This window comes from Lethenteron reissneri, chromosome 4, assembly GCF_015708825.2.
Source record: "Lethenteron reissneri isolate LAM-NWPU_2019-01 chromosome 4, ASM1570882v1, whole genome shotgun sequence".
NCBI lineage: Eukaryota > Metazoa > Chordata > Hyperoartia > Petromyzontiformes > Petromyzontidae > Lethenteron > Lethenteron reissneri.
The window spans coordinates 1670321-1686372 of record NC_083782.1 but is presented as its reverse complement, the minus strand read 5'-3'; the positions used below and the strand labels follow the sequence as shown (position 1 = coordinate 1686372).

General features: G+C 51.2%; 1 protein-coding gene across 2 annotated transcripts in view; it reads left to right on the top strand.

Moving 5' to 3' along the window:
* Positions 1–16052, top strand: part of CBARP (CACN subunit beta associated regulatory protein) — a 57336-nt gene that overhangs the window by 31142 nt on the left and 10142 nt on the right. The window contains exons 2-7 of one of the 2 annotated variants that reach the window (XM_061562109.1): positions 6670–6726; positions 9591–9671; positions 10229–10377; positions 10988–11049; positions 14142–14358; positions 14958–15153. In XM_061562109.1, coding sequence (XP_061418093.1) covers positions 9645–9671; positions 10229–10377; positions 10988–11049; positions 14142–14358; positions 14958–15153 — 651 coding nt within the window. In that variant the 5' untranslated portion in view covers positions 6670–6726; positions 9591–9644. The remainder of the gene's footprint in view (positions 1–6669; positions 6727–9590; positions 9672–10228; positions 10378–10987; positions 11050–14141; positions 14359–14957; positions 15154–16052) is intronic. The other variant, XM_061562116.1, reaches the window with a different exon arrangement.

Below are 16052 nucleotides of genomic sequence, written 5' to 3'. Positions count from 1 at the left end.
ATGTTGTGGGTTTGATCTCGACCTTGACGCCTGCTGTATATCTGGAGTTTGCATGTTCCCCCCCATGGTCACGTGGATTTTTATCCGGTTCCTCCGACTTTTCCCTTCACATTTAGAAACATGCTTTCGGAGTATATGGCTGCAATATATTCCCACATGATAAGCCACTTCATTGAGTTATGCTTTGTGGTCAGGTCGCTTCTGAAAAAAAGAGATATATAGTGCAGTGGTCCTCACCTGGTAAAATATTATTTTTAAAGTTTGTCTGTTTTCATAGCTTGGAGGAAAATGTTGTGGCTTCGGTCTCGGCCACTCGTCAGCCCCTTTCGCGATCCACCGGCCGCCCTGCCACTTTACAGGCTGCCTTACCCAATGGCCGATGTTGATGTAGAGCAACAACTAGCATTTTACAAACAGGTGGTTGAGCCAAATAATTCTGGCAGGAATAGCAGAGCGCATCGCAATGATGCCCTCTTCATATTTTTGTGAATTGGGCATTATAGCTTGGAGGAAGCAGTCTGTAAAGGTCCAGCTGAGCACGTGGGATTTGCGTACTGTCACGGAATGGGCCGTTATTTCCCCGTAGGTCACAAAAACTTGAGAAAGTGGTGCATGTTGCTCGTCGACCTCGAAGGGATGATGGGTTGCTTTGGAACCCCCTGACCAGGAATTTGAATTTGGCAACCTTCCGATTGCGATTCTATTAGGGCTCGAATCACAGTGCCACCTGGCTGGACCTCCAAGATACTCGATAAGTACGTCGAACCTTTTTTGCACCGTATGTAGCCAACTGTGCCAATCGGATATATACACTCTGTGTGAACCGTATAGGTGGTCGCTAACCGCATTTGTCCCAAAAGTCTTTGAAGACATTGAGGGGGGATCTTTCTCTTTGTATACCCGACAGTGGTAGTAACGCGGTTATCCCATTGCACTTTGAACCCGGCGAACCGAGTTAGATTCGTGCTTATGGCCAACATTGGCGACGAATATCTGAACCGGTCCTGAGCCTCCCCTTGGTTGACTCGGCCTTAAAAGAGCACCTGATGCGGTGTGTAAACATCGGCACTGGGAGACAGTCGGCAAGGCGTGGTGCTGCCCCCCCCCCCCTTATGTGCCATGCCGGCCTTCATTAGGCATCCGCGGACAGCACTTGCCCCAACAGTCTCTTATAAATGCAACAATAGTCAATAGTCCATATCTGACAATAGAATAAAATATAACGGTTCAGCAATGTGTGTTTATTTATTAATCTATGTAGGTTTGTCACAAACATTTAGTCTAAAGGAGCCACGCTTTCTCTTGGAGGCAATACACCTATGCCACAGGTCTTGACATTTCTGCGATTTCAGCTCCGCTCCGCGCCCAAGTAGCCCAATTAGGGCCCCCACGTGTAGAGTCTTTGTGCCATAATTAGATTGCGCGTTTGAACTCGTCTGGGCGCTGAGGATGGGTGTTTCTGGGACAGTACAGAGGCAGCGAGTGTTGGAATTGGGCTTAGAAGAGCCGTGTACAGGTCCACTGCTTGAATGAGCAATTGCTGTTAGTGAGCACCTATGAAGGCCTGATTGGCACAAGGGGGTGGGTGGCCAGCACCACGCCCGGCCGTATTTGTCTCCCGAGTGGTGATGTTTACACACCACACCAGGTACTCATTTTATGCTGAGCCGACCTGGGGGAGGCCCAGGACCGGTTTAGATAATCGCCACTGGTGTTGGTGGCCGTGAGCGAGAATCGAATTCGGGCCGCCGGATTCGTAGGGCAGGGCGCTAACCGCTGCACTACTGCTAACCGCTGCGCTACCGCTAACCACTGCGCCACTGCACACACCCCGTGCTGCAGTGCGCGGAAGGCTGGAGATCGTTGTGGCTTCGCGGTAAGCGCCCCCAAACCAACCGGGCCGGATCGTGGTAAGCCAGCAGGTCTGTTGCCACCACGGCTGACCAGAAATGCCTGTTGTGAATTCACCAAAGCACCGTTGGCTGCTGCTGCTGTATGGTGGACATTCAGGTGAACCCCATGACATAATTCACAAGAAGAGTGGTGGAGATTTGTGTGCTGGTGTCATGGTGTCATGGCTCGCACATTTCTGCAACGTTTAGAATTGTTGAAGTGTTGTAAAAGTATAAAACCAGACTGTACAAATGCCGGGCACATAACCTTAACAAATGGCGATGCCACTTCAAATTTGGGAGGCAAACTGTGCCGGGGTGAGAACAAGTGGCAGGTTTCGTGTAGAAGAGCGAGGTGAGCGAGGCGGCAGTCCTCTGATTATCATGGTTAGCTACGTATGGTGTGAAAGAAGTTCAACACACACACGTACAACGAGCACCATCTTCAAACAACAAAGGTCCAGAAAACGTGAATGAAGGTGGGGGGGGGGGGGGGGGGGCGTTTTGGGAAATTATAAATGAAATGGGACTTCATTCTCGGCGACATTGCACAGATTGTTGTCGCATCACCTGGCAAACTTGAGGCGGGGAGGCAAGTCGCGCAGGCTGGTGCGATGAAAGTTACACGTGAACACAGCTCAAGCAAATTACAGAGAGAAAAATAAATAAAATAAATCAAGACTCGAGAGACATAATCTAGGTCAGGACATAGTCGGAGAGTGGCCGATTCTAATCCCCGGAGAAGCGAAATGATTAAATGGATGTCATCACTTTAAATAATGAAATAACTCGCTTCGTAATGGGCGATGCTCCGAAAGCAAATTGTCATCCGGAACTCCGAGAGGGCGAAGATGTTGTTGCGGTAAGCGACGAAAAGCGATGACATTGCCAAATGAAACATGATTACGCAGAACTATGAAACATCATTGGGAGGAGAATGAGCGGAGAAGGCACAAGCAAAATGATTCGAAGACGTCAACAACAAGCGGTGAGGGGGCGACGAGTGATGGGAGCACGAGCGAGCGGCAAAGAGGAGAAGCGGGCGATGGGTCGCCCTTGTCAGGCGAGATAGAAACGCAGCACAGTGGTAAGAGGCAGAGCCGTAATGCTTGCAGAGGAATCGTATGCAGATCTCGATTGCAAAAAACAAACATTGCTCAGGAAATTAGCCATTGTTCGGGTGTGGGCGGATGGTCTTGGTGTCGCACTTAAATATGCAATCCTGTCCTTCACAGGATGAAAAGCAGGAATAGCTCTCGGACTAGATACTAAACTGAACTGTTTTTTTATTTTAACAGGTAAGGCCCACTAAGCTATATGTCTCTTTTTCAGAAGCGACCAGGCAATAATTTGTGGGTCAACGAAGTGGTTTATCACGTGTAAATTTATAGCAGCTAAATGTGGAGGGGAAAAACCAGAGGTCCTGGAGAAAAACCCACTCAGCCACGGGGAAAGAGAACATACAAACTCCAAATATACAGGCGTCAGGGTCGGGATCGAACCTACGACCTCCTGTAAACCAGGCGAAGTAGTTTCCTAGCCACCGTGGCGCCCCAAATATCAAGGTGGCAAACCGTGCGGGGGGCCGGGGTGGGTGCAACAACGCATGCTCACTTGCACCAATGGGGTAACTGTTGTCATCATTTAATTAGCCTGATTGGATATCTCTCTGTCTGTCATGCTGCGGTGGTCAGAGCAGTACGCCCAGGCTGTAGTCACTGCTGTCACAGGAAGCATTGACACAGGTGGGGAACGAGGGGCAGGTCCTATTATCCACACAATGTGCTCTCCGTACTTTCGTCCGTGTGAAGAGGCATGGATAAAACACGAATATGATTTTTATTAGGATGAATTTCATGCTGTTAGACGAGATGGATGGCTCATCCTTGAATGAATGCAGATACATTGTACAATAATAATACCAAACATCACCATTAAAGCGCCTTTGTCAATTGACTCAATTCACTGCTGAATGAAGGCCTCCTCAATATCTTGCCGGTCATGGAGGTTGTTTGACCATACTTCATCAAGCAGGTCCATTGCAATTAGTGAAAAGTGTGGGGAGATTGTGGTGGGGTGGGGGTAGGAATCGGTTTTGATATCGCCCGTGCCACTGATGTCAGTTACCGCCAGGAATCAAACTCAGGTTGTTGGGTTCAGATCGCAGTATGTGAACCACTGTGATGCCACTCCCCACGGATGGCAGTTAGAATCGATGGCTTAAGGGGCACGGATAAGGGAATTAGTGGATAATATAGGATGGCACTGAAGCTGCTGCAGACCATAGCTTCTACCAGAACCTACGGTCGGCAGCTACTATGCAACGGCCTCGAACCCCAGAGACCCTCTGTGTAGCCAAGGCAGCTCTTCCCCATGCGCCATCGTGATGGGAAACGAAGAGCCCCACATCTCACTCGCTGCTTTCACACTAAGCCCTTACAATTTTTACACAAAATAGCTCCTGTAATTTGTCAGTCGATTGCGTCCATCTCGTGCTTCCGTCACGAGCGTGGGGGGGGGGGTGTTAAGAATTGTGAATGGAGCGGCCAAGGAGGAACGGCGGGGGTAGGGGACTCGAGCCACAAACAATAGCAGCATCACCACCACCATCATCATCACCACCATCACTGCCGCCGACCGTCGTCGCTACTGAATTGGCTCCCAACGTCACACGGCGAGCGTGAGTCACCCCGTTCGGAGGACCGGACGCGGATCGTGAATCAGGTCACGGATGGAATTGGAAATGTGCTTGAGTGTGCGCCAGCCTGCGCATCTCGCTCTGGGCTCCCCCTGTCCCACCCCCTCCCTCCGGACGACGCGAACGGACCGCTGTGTGCGTCACGCGGCGCCTCACGCGAAATCTGTAGAAGCCTCGGAAATTGGGTCGGGTGGGGGAGAAAAACCCCATTACACTGGGAAATGTGGAAAATAAATGATGCAATTCTCACACGTGCGTCGTCTTTGTTTGAGAAGATAAAGATAGAGGTCTTTGATGGGCTCATGTCAAGCGATAATGTCAATCCCTGTTGATCTCGAGCAGCAGCAGCCGCCTCCACAGTAGATGATTATTTGGCCATGCTGCTGATCCTGCATTGGCAGTGGTGCCACAAGTACAATTAGCAAACAAACTCGACACACTCGTCGTCGGTAACAACACCGCTGTGTGCGAGCTGAAAAGGAAAAACTCGATGGCTAACGATTTGGGAAATGGCCTTCCTTCATCGCACAAATATATCAGTGTTTCACATTGATTGTGGATGTGCCATGAAGAGGGGCCATTGCCTGAAACGTTTCCTATTATTTCTTTTCAGGCCACGGTGTAATTGACAAATGTGTCTTTGAGTTTTTGAGCAAGAGATTTGGTGAGAGAACCCTTTACGAGTAAAGAGTAGCCTGCTGTTATTAATCAATGTCTGATACTTTACCAGCTAACTGCTAATTGCAATTATTTATTACGGTGACTGTAATTTTTACGCTTATTATCTGTGTTGTAAGAACGGTTATGACAGTATTGTTTTAATTGCGTTATTGAGCAATGATAGTCGTAATAAACGGGTGACATGAAATAACTGCACACACAACAATACAGCTCTGGGTACGTCGACATTCACAGCCTTGTTCGAAACAACCACACACACCCACCCAGTGAACGTGTCAACGTTGGGCCAACGTGGGCATGCCGTTGGAACCATTGGCCCAATGTTGGACCTACGTTAGCCCGTCGTTCCATTATTGACTGGGACGGCAACGTCGCAACCTGTCCCGGTCAACTTGGAATGCTTCCCACCAGGACATTGAATGTTCCACTGAACTCCAGTAGCCCTGATTGCACCAGTCGGGAGTGACCTTCTGCAGCGCCTTTGCCAATCCGTTGCTGGACGAAGGCCTTCCAATGTTATTAATAATTTTTAATCTGCAAGGAGCATTTTCATCCGTAGATCCCAAATGTGCCATGTACGGAAAGCAACCAGGCTAAATGGCCAGAGCTAGGAGCTAAGGGCCAATTTAAAGAGAAGAGTTTTCAAGACGGACTTAAACAGCTCTAACTACTCTGATTGCCTTACTAGTAAACGCAGAGTATTGATCCATAGTCTGGAAGCTGTACAGTGGCAAAAGCCCGATCACCCCAGGAGCAGAGCCTTGACCTCAAGGGTACTAAGATGAAGGTGATCTCGGGGACTTCGTTGGAGGGTAAATATGGACCAGTTTCAGCAAAAAATGTGGAGCTAACCCATTGAGAGCCTTGTAGGTTTATTGATTGTGACAGTTGATTCGACCATACTTCACCTCGCTGGGCAATTCAGGTCGTTGAAGAGACGGTTGCAAGACTATGTTGAACTTCTTTCGCACCGTACGTAGCCAACCGTGCGGATTGGAGGCACGAAGACCGATTCAGATGTTATTGCCCTCTGATTTAAGCCAAGCCTGGGAATAAAACGTTGGTGCCAAGAATTCTCAAATTTAGAATTTAAGCTACGACACACGAAAACACAATGGCCTACTCTTGCTGCAAGCGATGTCAAGTAGCCTTTATTGTCCACTTTCCAGAAACCATCTCACTTTGGTAATGCTCCTCATGGGGCTGTTACGGCAATCCAACCGTCAAGACCCCCCCCCCCCCCCCCCCCCGTACAGCCTGTAACAGACTATCGGGACGTGTGCTGTTTGCGAGCACCTACTAAGACCGTGTCTGTGTCCCGTGTCTCCTTGTCAGTGTCTCTATCGCTGTGTGAGTGTCTTTGTCTCCATTCCTCTGTCCCTCCCTTGTGTTTCTCAGATTGACACGAGGAGAGACGTGAGACGTGGAGATACAGACACGCATCTCTGAAGAACGGTGTGTTTACTCGGCAATATTTCGGGGGAAATACAATTACTGAAGGCTTCAGTAATTGCATTTTGCAGAGTATATGTCATAAATGCTGTGCAATTGTTGTTGTATTGCTCTATCATCTGTGTATTATACCTGCTGCCTTTGGCACTTGTGATAATACACAGGCGATTAAAGAATGCAACAAATCAATAAACATTGCATGTTAGCGAAATAAAATAGCAAATATACAAATTTCAACTGGATTAAACCAGGAGGGGGGGTGTTTTTAGCTAACGGTTAACCAGAACCAAACCTTTCAAAAGCAACGTTGAATACATAGCGGGTTTAAGCAGTACTTGGTGCACATCCAAGCCGCCGCTGCTGCTACTGACACCTGGAGAGGAGTTTGTTTTGGCACGACCGGCGTCACGGTGATGATCACGACGAGGCCTCGGCCCCAGTGGTGGTGGTTGATGGGTGGGGCGAGGGGCACCGAGACGCCGCGTGTCCGAGCCTCCTGTTATTTGCACGTCGCCTGTGCCTGGCACACGACGCCTGAGAGCAGCTGTTAGCTGCTAGGAAACTCTTCACAGGGAAACCTTCTAGGCAACACTGCTAGGGAAGGCCGCTAGGGAGGGCCGCTAGGGAAACCTACTAGGGAAGGCCGCTAGGGAACACTGCTAGGGAAGGCCGCTAAGGAAACCTACTAGGGAACACTGCTAGGGAAGGCCGCTAGGGAAGGCCGCTAGGGAAGGCCGCTAAGGAAACCTACTAGGGAAGGCCGCTAGGGAACACTGCTAGGGAAGGCTGCTAGGGAAGGCCGCTAGGGAAGGCCGCTAGGGAACACTGCTAGGGAAGGCCGCTAGGGAACACTGCTAGGGAAGGCTGCTAGGGAAGGTCGCTAGGGAAGGCCGCTAGGGAACGCTTCTCCGAGTGTTCCTCTGGGCTGGGCAAAGGCGCCGGTGACCTCTGCTCGCTCTCATCGCGTGATGCGCACACTCACTTTTGAGGCCACACGTGACGAGGACGCTGGTGGTGGTGGTGACGACGTTGATGGTAACCTGGGCTGTCCAATGCTCGAGAGCATTGGACAGCATGTGACTGCATTCCTCGTCTGGAGACGGGAGTGGCATTTCACATTCTCGAGCTGGGCACGATCTGCCCTCCAAGCTAACCACACGTTAAAAAAAACATTCTAATTTCTCAAGTGGGTGGGGGGGGGGGGGGGTGATGGCCAGGTGGGGAAATCCCCCCCCCCCCCCCAAATACTCCCTCTTGGATACCCCACTGCATTATAAGCTAAAGACTTGACATGAAAGGATGAATGCAAGTGTTGGTCTACCTGTATTGTATACAAAGACAAAGATTCCCCATATAGCCTAAAAAGACTTGGGGAAAGTGCTGTTGGTGAGCACCACCAGATACTCATTTGAGGCCGAGTCGACCTAGGGGAGGCGCAGGACCGATTCGGATAATTGTCGCTGGTGTTGGCCGTGAGCGGGAATCGAACTCCAGTCTCGCAATGTTACACGCACCCTCAGACCCCTGTGTGTTGATTTCCCTCCCAGTTTATCTCCATACGCAAGACACGAGCTGCCTCCGTGGGCTCTCGGCCTTGCCAAGCCACGATTTGCACACCCGCAGAGCAACCTACCCACCTTTTTCATCACAGTTTCTGAGCACAGGCACCAAAGAGTATTTTGTTTTCCCAATGTGTGCTCTCTGCGTCACGTCACGAGTCCACTCTGAGCTCGCAGAAGTGTGCCTGCGGAAGCAGGTTGACCACAGAGCTACTTCCACAATCCTCTCAAGTCGCCCTCTTAATCCACGCACGAGGCGGCACACTCTCCCCACACATGCGTGCACGCGTAGCACATTTTATTTGTTTTTTGATAGAACCGGCCACCTGCGTGCCAGGGCATCTCCAAGGCTCTTCACACGCAACAAGCGACTTGCTTCACGTCTAATTTCCATACATTTGAATGGGCATCCCCTCTCCCCTCGCACAGTGGCAGTTGTCCCTGTGTGGCACAAGGTGATGGCAGCAGGAGGGGGGGGGGCGATAATTGCTGCGAATGTGTAATCCCAATTGCCAATAATTTGCAGATATAATTTTTTACAATTTGACAAGTGTGGACCGAGACACGAGCACACACTGGCCTGCTCATCGCGGGGATCTTTTCACGTCCGCTGTGAAGCGGACAACACGTAGCGTCTTTACCAGTGTGACCGCTTGGTTTGAACCGTGAACCTCTACAACAATGAACGGCGAATGTGCTACCGCTGGGCCACCGTGTCACATCAACTTTATTTGAAATCTGACAGCTGGAAGTTAAGATGTAGGGGAGGCCATAGAGGAGATGGTTGTCGTGCTCTCTTCAAGTTGTACATATGTTGAACTTCTTTCACATTGTACGTAGCAAAGCGTGCTAATCAGAGTTGAGGTGGAAGGACAACAAAGGCAGTTCCAAAGAAGTGAGTTTTCAATTTAGATTGAAAAGTGCATAGCTCCAGTGGCTTCCTAATATCGGAAGGGAGGAGCGTTCCAGACGGCCGCAGAGGTGCATCTGAACGCACCATGCGATGCGGTGACCGTCTTTGTAAAGTTGTGACGAACGCGTGGACAAAGTGCCGCAGCAAGGGCAGCGGAGCCGAGGGGGGGGTGGTGGGCGGTCGCCCCGGGCACCCCTCCCGAGGTAGCTAAGCGGCGGTGGCTCATGACTCGAATATTTAGTGGGGCGTTGACAGTGGCCAGGGCAGTGGGAGGCAGTGGAGGGGGGGCTGGGGGGCAGGGAGGCGGTGAGGATGGTGCCTTTCCTCGGGCAATGTCTCGCCGTGGCTCGGTGTCTGACACCGATGCATGGGGCCTCCTGCGCGTGTTGGTGCAGGGCGGCCGACATGCCTTGGTGACGCCTCCCAGGGGGTGGCGATGCTCTTCACCGATGGACGCGAACGCTGACAACGTAACGGTGGGTGGCCCCTGCCGTGGGGAATTACCTGCGGTGTCGCCGGTTTTGCGAATTCACATTTACAGGGGGCGCCGCGGTGGCGAGATGTTAACTACCTCGCATGGTATACAGGTCATGGGTTTGATCCCGACACCTGTATATTTGGAGTTTGCACTTTCTTCCCGTGGTCATGTGGTTTTTCCTCTGGGGCCTATGCTTTTTCACCTCCACATTTAGAATAAACATGCTTTTTAGAGCATTTGGCTGCAATATATTTCCCCGTGATAAGCAACTTTGTTTAGCTATCATCTGTGTCCAGGTCGCTTCTGAAAAAGAGCGACATAGCTCAGTGAGCCTTACCTGGTAGTTGATCCGGCCCATTATCTTTCCAGGGGTCGATAAAACGAGTACCACTTTGTGGGGAGGTCAACATTGGTTGCCCTATGTATAAGCTCGCCCCCATCATCGGAATTTCTACCACTGGCCTGCAAACGATGGACATGAGCGCACCAATGCCTCGTTGCTCGTGCGAGCAGGAAGTCACTGGCGCTTGCGTCGCATTCCGTCCGTGCGTGCAGGCCCCGAGTGCCGTTGCGCCGACCGTGCCCAACGGCTACGCGCTGCTGCTCGTGCTGCTCTCCGTGTTCGTGGGGGGTGGCCTCGTCATTGTCTCCAGCCTCTTCATCATCTGCCGCCAATGTTGCCGGGGCGGCCGCCGCTACACCAGGTGGGCCCACCGGCGTGCCACGCCACACCGCATCGCGCCACCCCAGCTGAGTTCTGCGGTCATAGCTGTTGCTGATGTGCTCTCGGGTTGTGACCGTGTGCTGCTCGACGAGATGCCTGACATACTCTTTGGTTTTTTCGGTAAAGTCACGTAGGTAAAAAATAAAATAAATGAAAACTAAATGAAATCACGACGTTTCGGGTGCAGCACAAGCGTCCGTCATCAGGTGGGAAAGCATGGCCTACTGCTGATGCAGACAGCATCAGCAGTAGGCCATGCTGTCTGCATCAGCAGAGATATTTTACCGATTCCTTTTGTGAGTATTTTTACATATGGACCCTTCTGAAAAGGTTTTTGACGCAGTGCTTTATGAGATAAAAAGCATTAAGAAAAAGCAAAAGCTAAAATGTAGGGTTTTGCAGGACAATATTTGGACTCCTGGACTGTATTGTGACTTCCTGGATCATATCCTGAAGATGGTCAGCTCAGTCCCAAGTGAAACGTCTCGAATCTTTCTGCTAAATTCGGTTGTCGTGAGAATTGTTAACAGCTTGTCCACACCGGTGAATGAGATGCGTCTCCTCTGCTGCCTTGCCCCCCCCCATCACAGGGCCGACGATGATGCTGAGAAAACCACGACGACGTATGTGGACGAGACGCAGCACCCACGCGGTGAGCACCCTGACAACGCCACCTTTGTCGCCTTCGTCGTCAGTATTGCCATTGTCGTAAATCGTCACCGGCTCCTCCTGTACGGTGCTAAGCACCCAGTGGCGAGTGAAGGGGTGTGCAGAGTCATTACCTGATGATAGGGGAGGGGGGGGCAGTACCCTGCTGGGGAGGGGGGTGCATGCCACACTTTCCGAGCAGAACGTGACGCGCCACGGCAACACACGATGGGTTTTGTGTACGGTTATTGAGTCTGTGCAGTTAAATGGGGTCTGTCCCGTAGTTGACCCAGAGCGCTCTTGCCAGGAGCATGTGATAATTCAGCAGCATTTTTTTTACAAGCCTGACTTCCGCCGATGAGACTCAATAGGTGTAAACCGATCTGGAGTTTGCTTGCTTAAACTAATGCTGCTTGATGATAATATCGGTCTAGAAAGCCGAATGGCTGATGGACTAAAGCATATTTATATTAAATGTAGAGATACAGAATGGAGTTGTGCTTAGAGCTGCCTCACCCCTGACTCCTAACCCAGCCTTCTACGAAACGTTAGTCCAGACATTACTGTCAGTTCATATGTCACTGTTGGTGCTTACAGCTGTCGAAGTCATCAGAGGTTGTCCGAGGGATAGACGCACCTCCGCCATAGAAATATGGAATTTCCACCACTGGCTCAGGGCTGTAAACAGGGGGGATAAGCACCGATGCCCACTGCTCATTGAGCAGCAGCAGCAGCAGGAGATGACTTTTGACTTTCTGGCCCACTCGTAGTCATGGAAGCCTGGCCTGGCATTCCGGTAAGCGTTGGACTAATGCAGGGGTCAGCAACCAAAACAACAAGAAGAGACATTTATTTTGAATTGGCTAAAACTATTACCTTTATTTCTAGAGCTGCAATGCAACGTGAATACGAGACTGTGATCCTTAAAAAATAACGGTCACGAAACAGTCCTGAAAGAGCCGCATGCGGCTCCAGAGCTGTGGATTGCTGACCCCTGCCCATGGTGAACTGGACCTCCATGGTGAATTAGACTCCCATGGTGAACTGGACTCCCATGGTGAACTGGACTCCCATGGTGAACTGGACTCCCATGGTGAACTGGACTCCCATGGTGAACTGGACTCCCATGGTGAATTAGACTCCCATGGTGAACTGGACTTCCATGGTTAGTGGTCTGCAAACAAAATAACAAATATCCATTGTTTTTGAATCTCAAGAGCCGCACTGCAGTCCTTAGAGAGCCGTGCGTGGCTCTGGAGCCGCAGGTTGGTGACCCTTGGGCTCGTGGGTGGCAGTCGTGGTGCCTCAGCTGTGCTTATTGACATCGTTTGGTTTTCTGTATTTGCTGAAGTATTATTAGGATCAGTAACCAGGATACTATTCTCCATCGGCTTCCCCTAATCAGAGCCCTTATTAATCATGCATATGTGGGTTTAAAGAGGAAAAGCTATTATAAACATAAATAGTGCAGCCTTTATGCAATATGGAAAGGGGGGGTGCATTATTGATAAATGTTAAATATATACAGGCACTGAAACTGGCATACATCCTCCCTCTGGGTGGTAGGAGTTGTTTACAAGCCACTGCTATCTAGTAGCAGTGGCTATGCAAAGCTGACGAGTTTCATTTTAATTGAGGAGAGATGGCACTGGGGTTTGTATAAACCTTCTTGACCTCCAACAGAAGCGGTATCAATTTTCTCAACCGGACTGGAAGGTATGATGAGTTCAGCCACAAATCGGAAGGTTGCAGGGTTGCGTGCTTGCGACCTTGGCGCCGCAACGCGATGCGTGTTTTAATGAGCGTAACAATCGATTTGACCCGATTGAATCGATGCATCGTTATTCCTGGGCCGGGGTGAGTTCGATCGAAAACCCAAAAGCAGCGTACGGGTTTCTCCATGCAGTCCGTCGCGACCGGGCTGAGATGCAATCGACACCGCTACCCTCCCAGATCCCAGAGCGCGGTTTAATCGGAGCGCTGGCAGTGCGCGACTCTAACCGGCGCTGCGCCAGCTCGGCACGCCAGAATGTAGTGCGGCCGCCTCCGGACGTGGCAATCCGCTCGGATTTTGTGACCTCTGCGAGCCCGTCGGAGGGTTTCTTGATTGGCGAGGCGGACAATCGTTGCCCAGTAGGTGCCCAGTGCAGCCCCTGGGCTGCCTGGTGCAATTTGGCATCCGCTTGGAGCCTAATGGACCCCCCCCCCCCCCCCCGATTGTACACGTCCAAACGCACGGACTCCTGCGCCAGCTTCGGTAATCAAATCTCTAATTTTTATTATTTATATTATGTTATCAAATTATTCGCAAGAGGTGGCTGAGGGGGCTGGGGCGGAGGGGGTGGGGCCACGGGGGGAGGGGGGGAAGGAGCCGAGTGCCCCCTCCCCCCTGTGCCTCGGCTGAGCCGGGCTCCACGACAGATTCCGCCACTGAGTCTCCGCACGCTGCAACTCTCGCTGCCTTGACAAAGAAGAACTTTGCAATCCCATACGATCCGGGTTTATAATAATCATTAATTATTTTTTATCATCATTCTCATAAGGCAGCTTGTCATGTGCGCACTTTTTCAAACCGAGTAAAGTTCGAGCAGCAACTCGGTGGTGTGGAGGCCGCGGCTGGGCGCAACGTGTCAACACGCCGAGCAATGCAGCGGGACGCGCCTCTCGGGGACAGTCGAGAACAGAGACCCGCGTACGTGTGTGTGCGTGTGCGTGCGTGTGTGCGTGTGTGCGTACGTGTGTGTGTGTGCGTGTGTGCGTGCGTGCGTACGTGTGTGTGTGTGTACGTGTGTGTGCGTACGTGCTACGAACCTAGCGACCCAAGTCCGATTCCCGCTCATGGCCACAAACATCAGTAATGATTATCTGAACCGGTCCTGGGCCTCCCCTAGGTCGTCTCGGCCTCAAATGAGTACCTGGTGCGGTGTGTAAAAATTGCCAACTCTGGAGACAAACACGGCCGGGCATGGTGCTGATCACCCACCCCCTCGTGCGACGTGCCAGCCTTCATAGGTGCTCGCTAACAGCACTTGCCCCAACAGTCTGTTCAGGCTCCATTACCCCGTGGTTCACTCGCTCCGTTGCCCTCCCTCGCAGAGATCGCGATCAAGATAACCGGCGTGGACGATGACGACGACGACGGCGACGACGTGGAGGGGGGCCGGTGTGGCGAGGGGGGCGGCTCCGCATGGAGCGGGGGGGCCGACCCAGAGGCGGAGCGCTTCCTGTCGTCGGGCGCCCCCACGCGTCGCGTCTCCTTCAACGAGGCGGCGCTCTTCGACAGCGACAAGAAGGCGCAGGAGAAAGGCCGACGGTGGGGGCCGCAGGGGGCTGCACGTGCTTGGGGCGTCGCGAGGCGCCGGTTACGTACAGGCACCGCGGTGGCGAGATTTTAACTGCCTTGCCTGATAAGCACGATTGGTTACGTACGGTGCGAACGAAGTTTAATGTACATACATGCTTACACACGTATACAGGAGGTCATGGGTTCGATCCCGACCCTGACGCCTGTATATTTGAAGTTTGCATGTCTCTGTCCCCGTGGTCATGTGAATTTTTCTCCGGGTCCTCTGGTTTTTCCCTCCAAATTTAGAATCGACGTGCATTTAGATAATTTGGCTGCTATAAATGTCCACGTGATAAGCCACTTAGTTGGGCTATCATGTGTAGCCAGCTTTCTAGCTTAGTGGACCTTACTTGGTAAAATAAAAGAATAACTTAAATAGTTTTAGTTTTTAGATAAATGCCCTGGCATGGTGCCATTTTTTTGATGCGATTATAAGAGTTTAATTTGAGAAAAGTTCACGACTGTCATATCTTGCGGTTCGCCGTTTTTTGCCATATGTCTGCGACGATTATCTACAATAAGCTTCACGGGAATTGTGTTTTCTTGGCGGCGTTGCCTCCACGCAGGTTCACGCTGACCGAGGGCGACTTCCACCACCTGAAGAATGCGCGCCTCACGCCGTTCGTGCGGCCGCCCTCCATGAAGATAGTCACCATTCCCGAGTGGGACGGCGCCACCGACCCCGCGCTGCCGGGGCCCTCGGCCGCCGTGCCGCTCACACCGCGGCCGTCCCAGCGTGACCTCAACCTCCCCCTCCTGCAGGTGAGTCGGAGGGGGCAGAGAGGACTACGAGACTACTGCTACTTCTATAGCTTGCTCTATCCACTGCTGAACTAGACTACCTCTAGTCCACCATGCCTATTGCATGCGCTATCCACTGCTGGCCTAGGCTCCATCTCTATAGCTTTTGCTCTATCATGGCCTAGACTCCATCTCTCTAGGATGCTCTATCCACTGCTGGCCTAGACTCTTGTGACCCGCCCACTCCGTTCTGACACTTGGGCTACGCCCATTTTAGAGGCTTGCCCTCCCCCCCCCTTTTCTCTCCGCCTGATGACGACCGCTTGTGTTGCGATCGAAACGTCGTAGTTTTTTGTTTATTTTATTTTGTATTAATTTGAACGTATCTATATTCATTCGGTCTTTCGGTAAAGCCACGTAGATAAAGATAAAAGATAAAGATGACAAAAATAATAGAAATACAATTTCACGACGTTTCGATCGCAACACAAGCACTTGTCATCAGGTGAAAATATATGGCGGGAGAGCTGATAAGGCAGGATGTTATAAAAGGGTGAGATGGGTGTAGCCCAAGGGTAAATGGGCGGGGCTCAAGATGAAATTTGCATGTAAATGTAAGATCGGAGAGCTGAGCCATACCCACGATGACGAAGCTGTGGGGTGGCCATTGTATTGTGAGACATTAGCATGTCAATGTAAGAAATTTGCTTGTAAATGTAAAATCTGAGAGAGCTCGGCAATAGCTACTGCCACATCGAGGAAAACGAGCCACAGTAGTTGTGTTAGTGAATGTAATTCAGAGAGTCGAAAATAACTGCTGACATGGGTAGGTAGGGAGGGGAACATAATAGCCAGTTATGACCTAAACTGGTTAATAATATCCTTCCAATGATTGCTCAGTTTGTACCCATCTTCTCGAT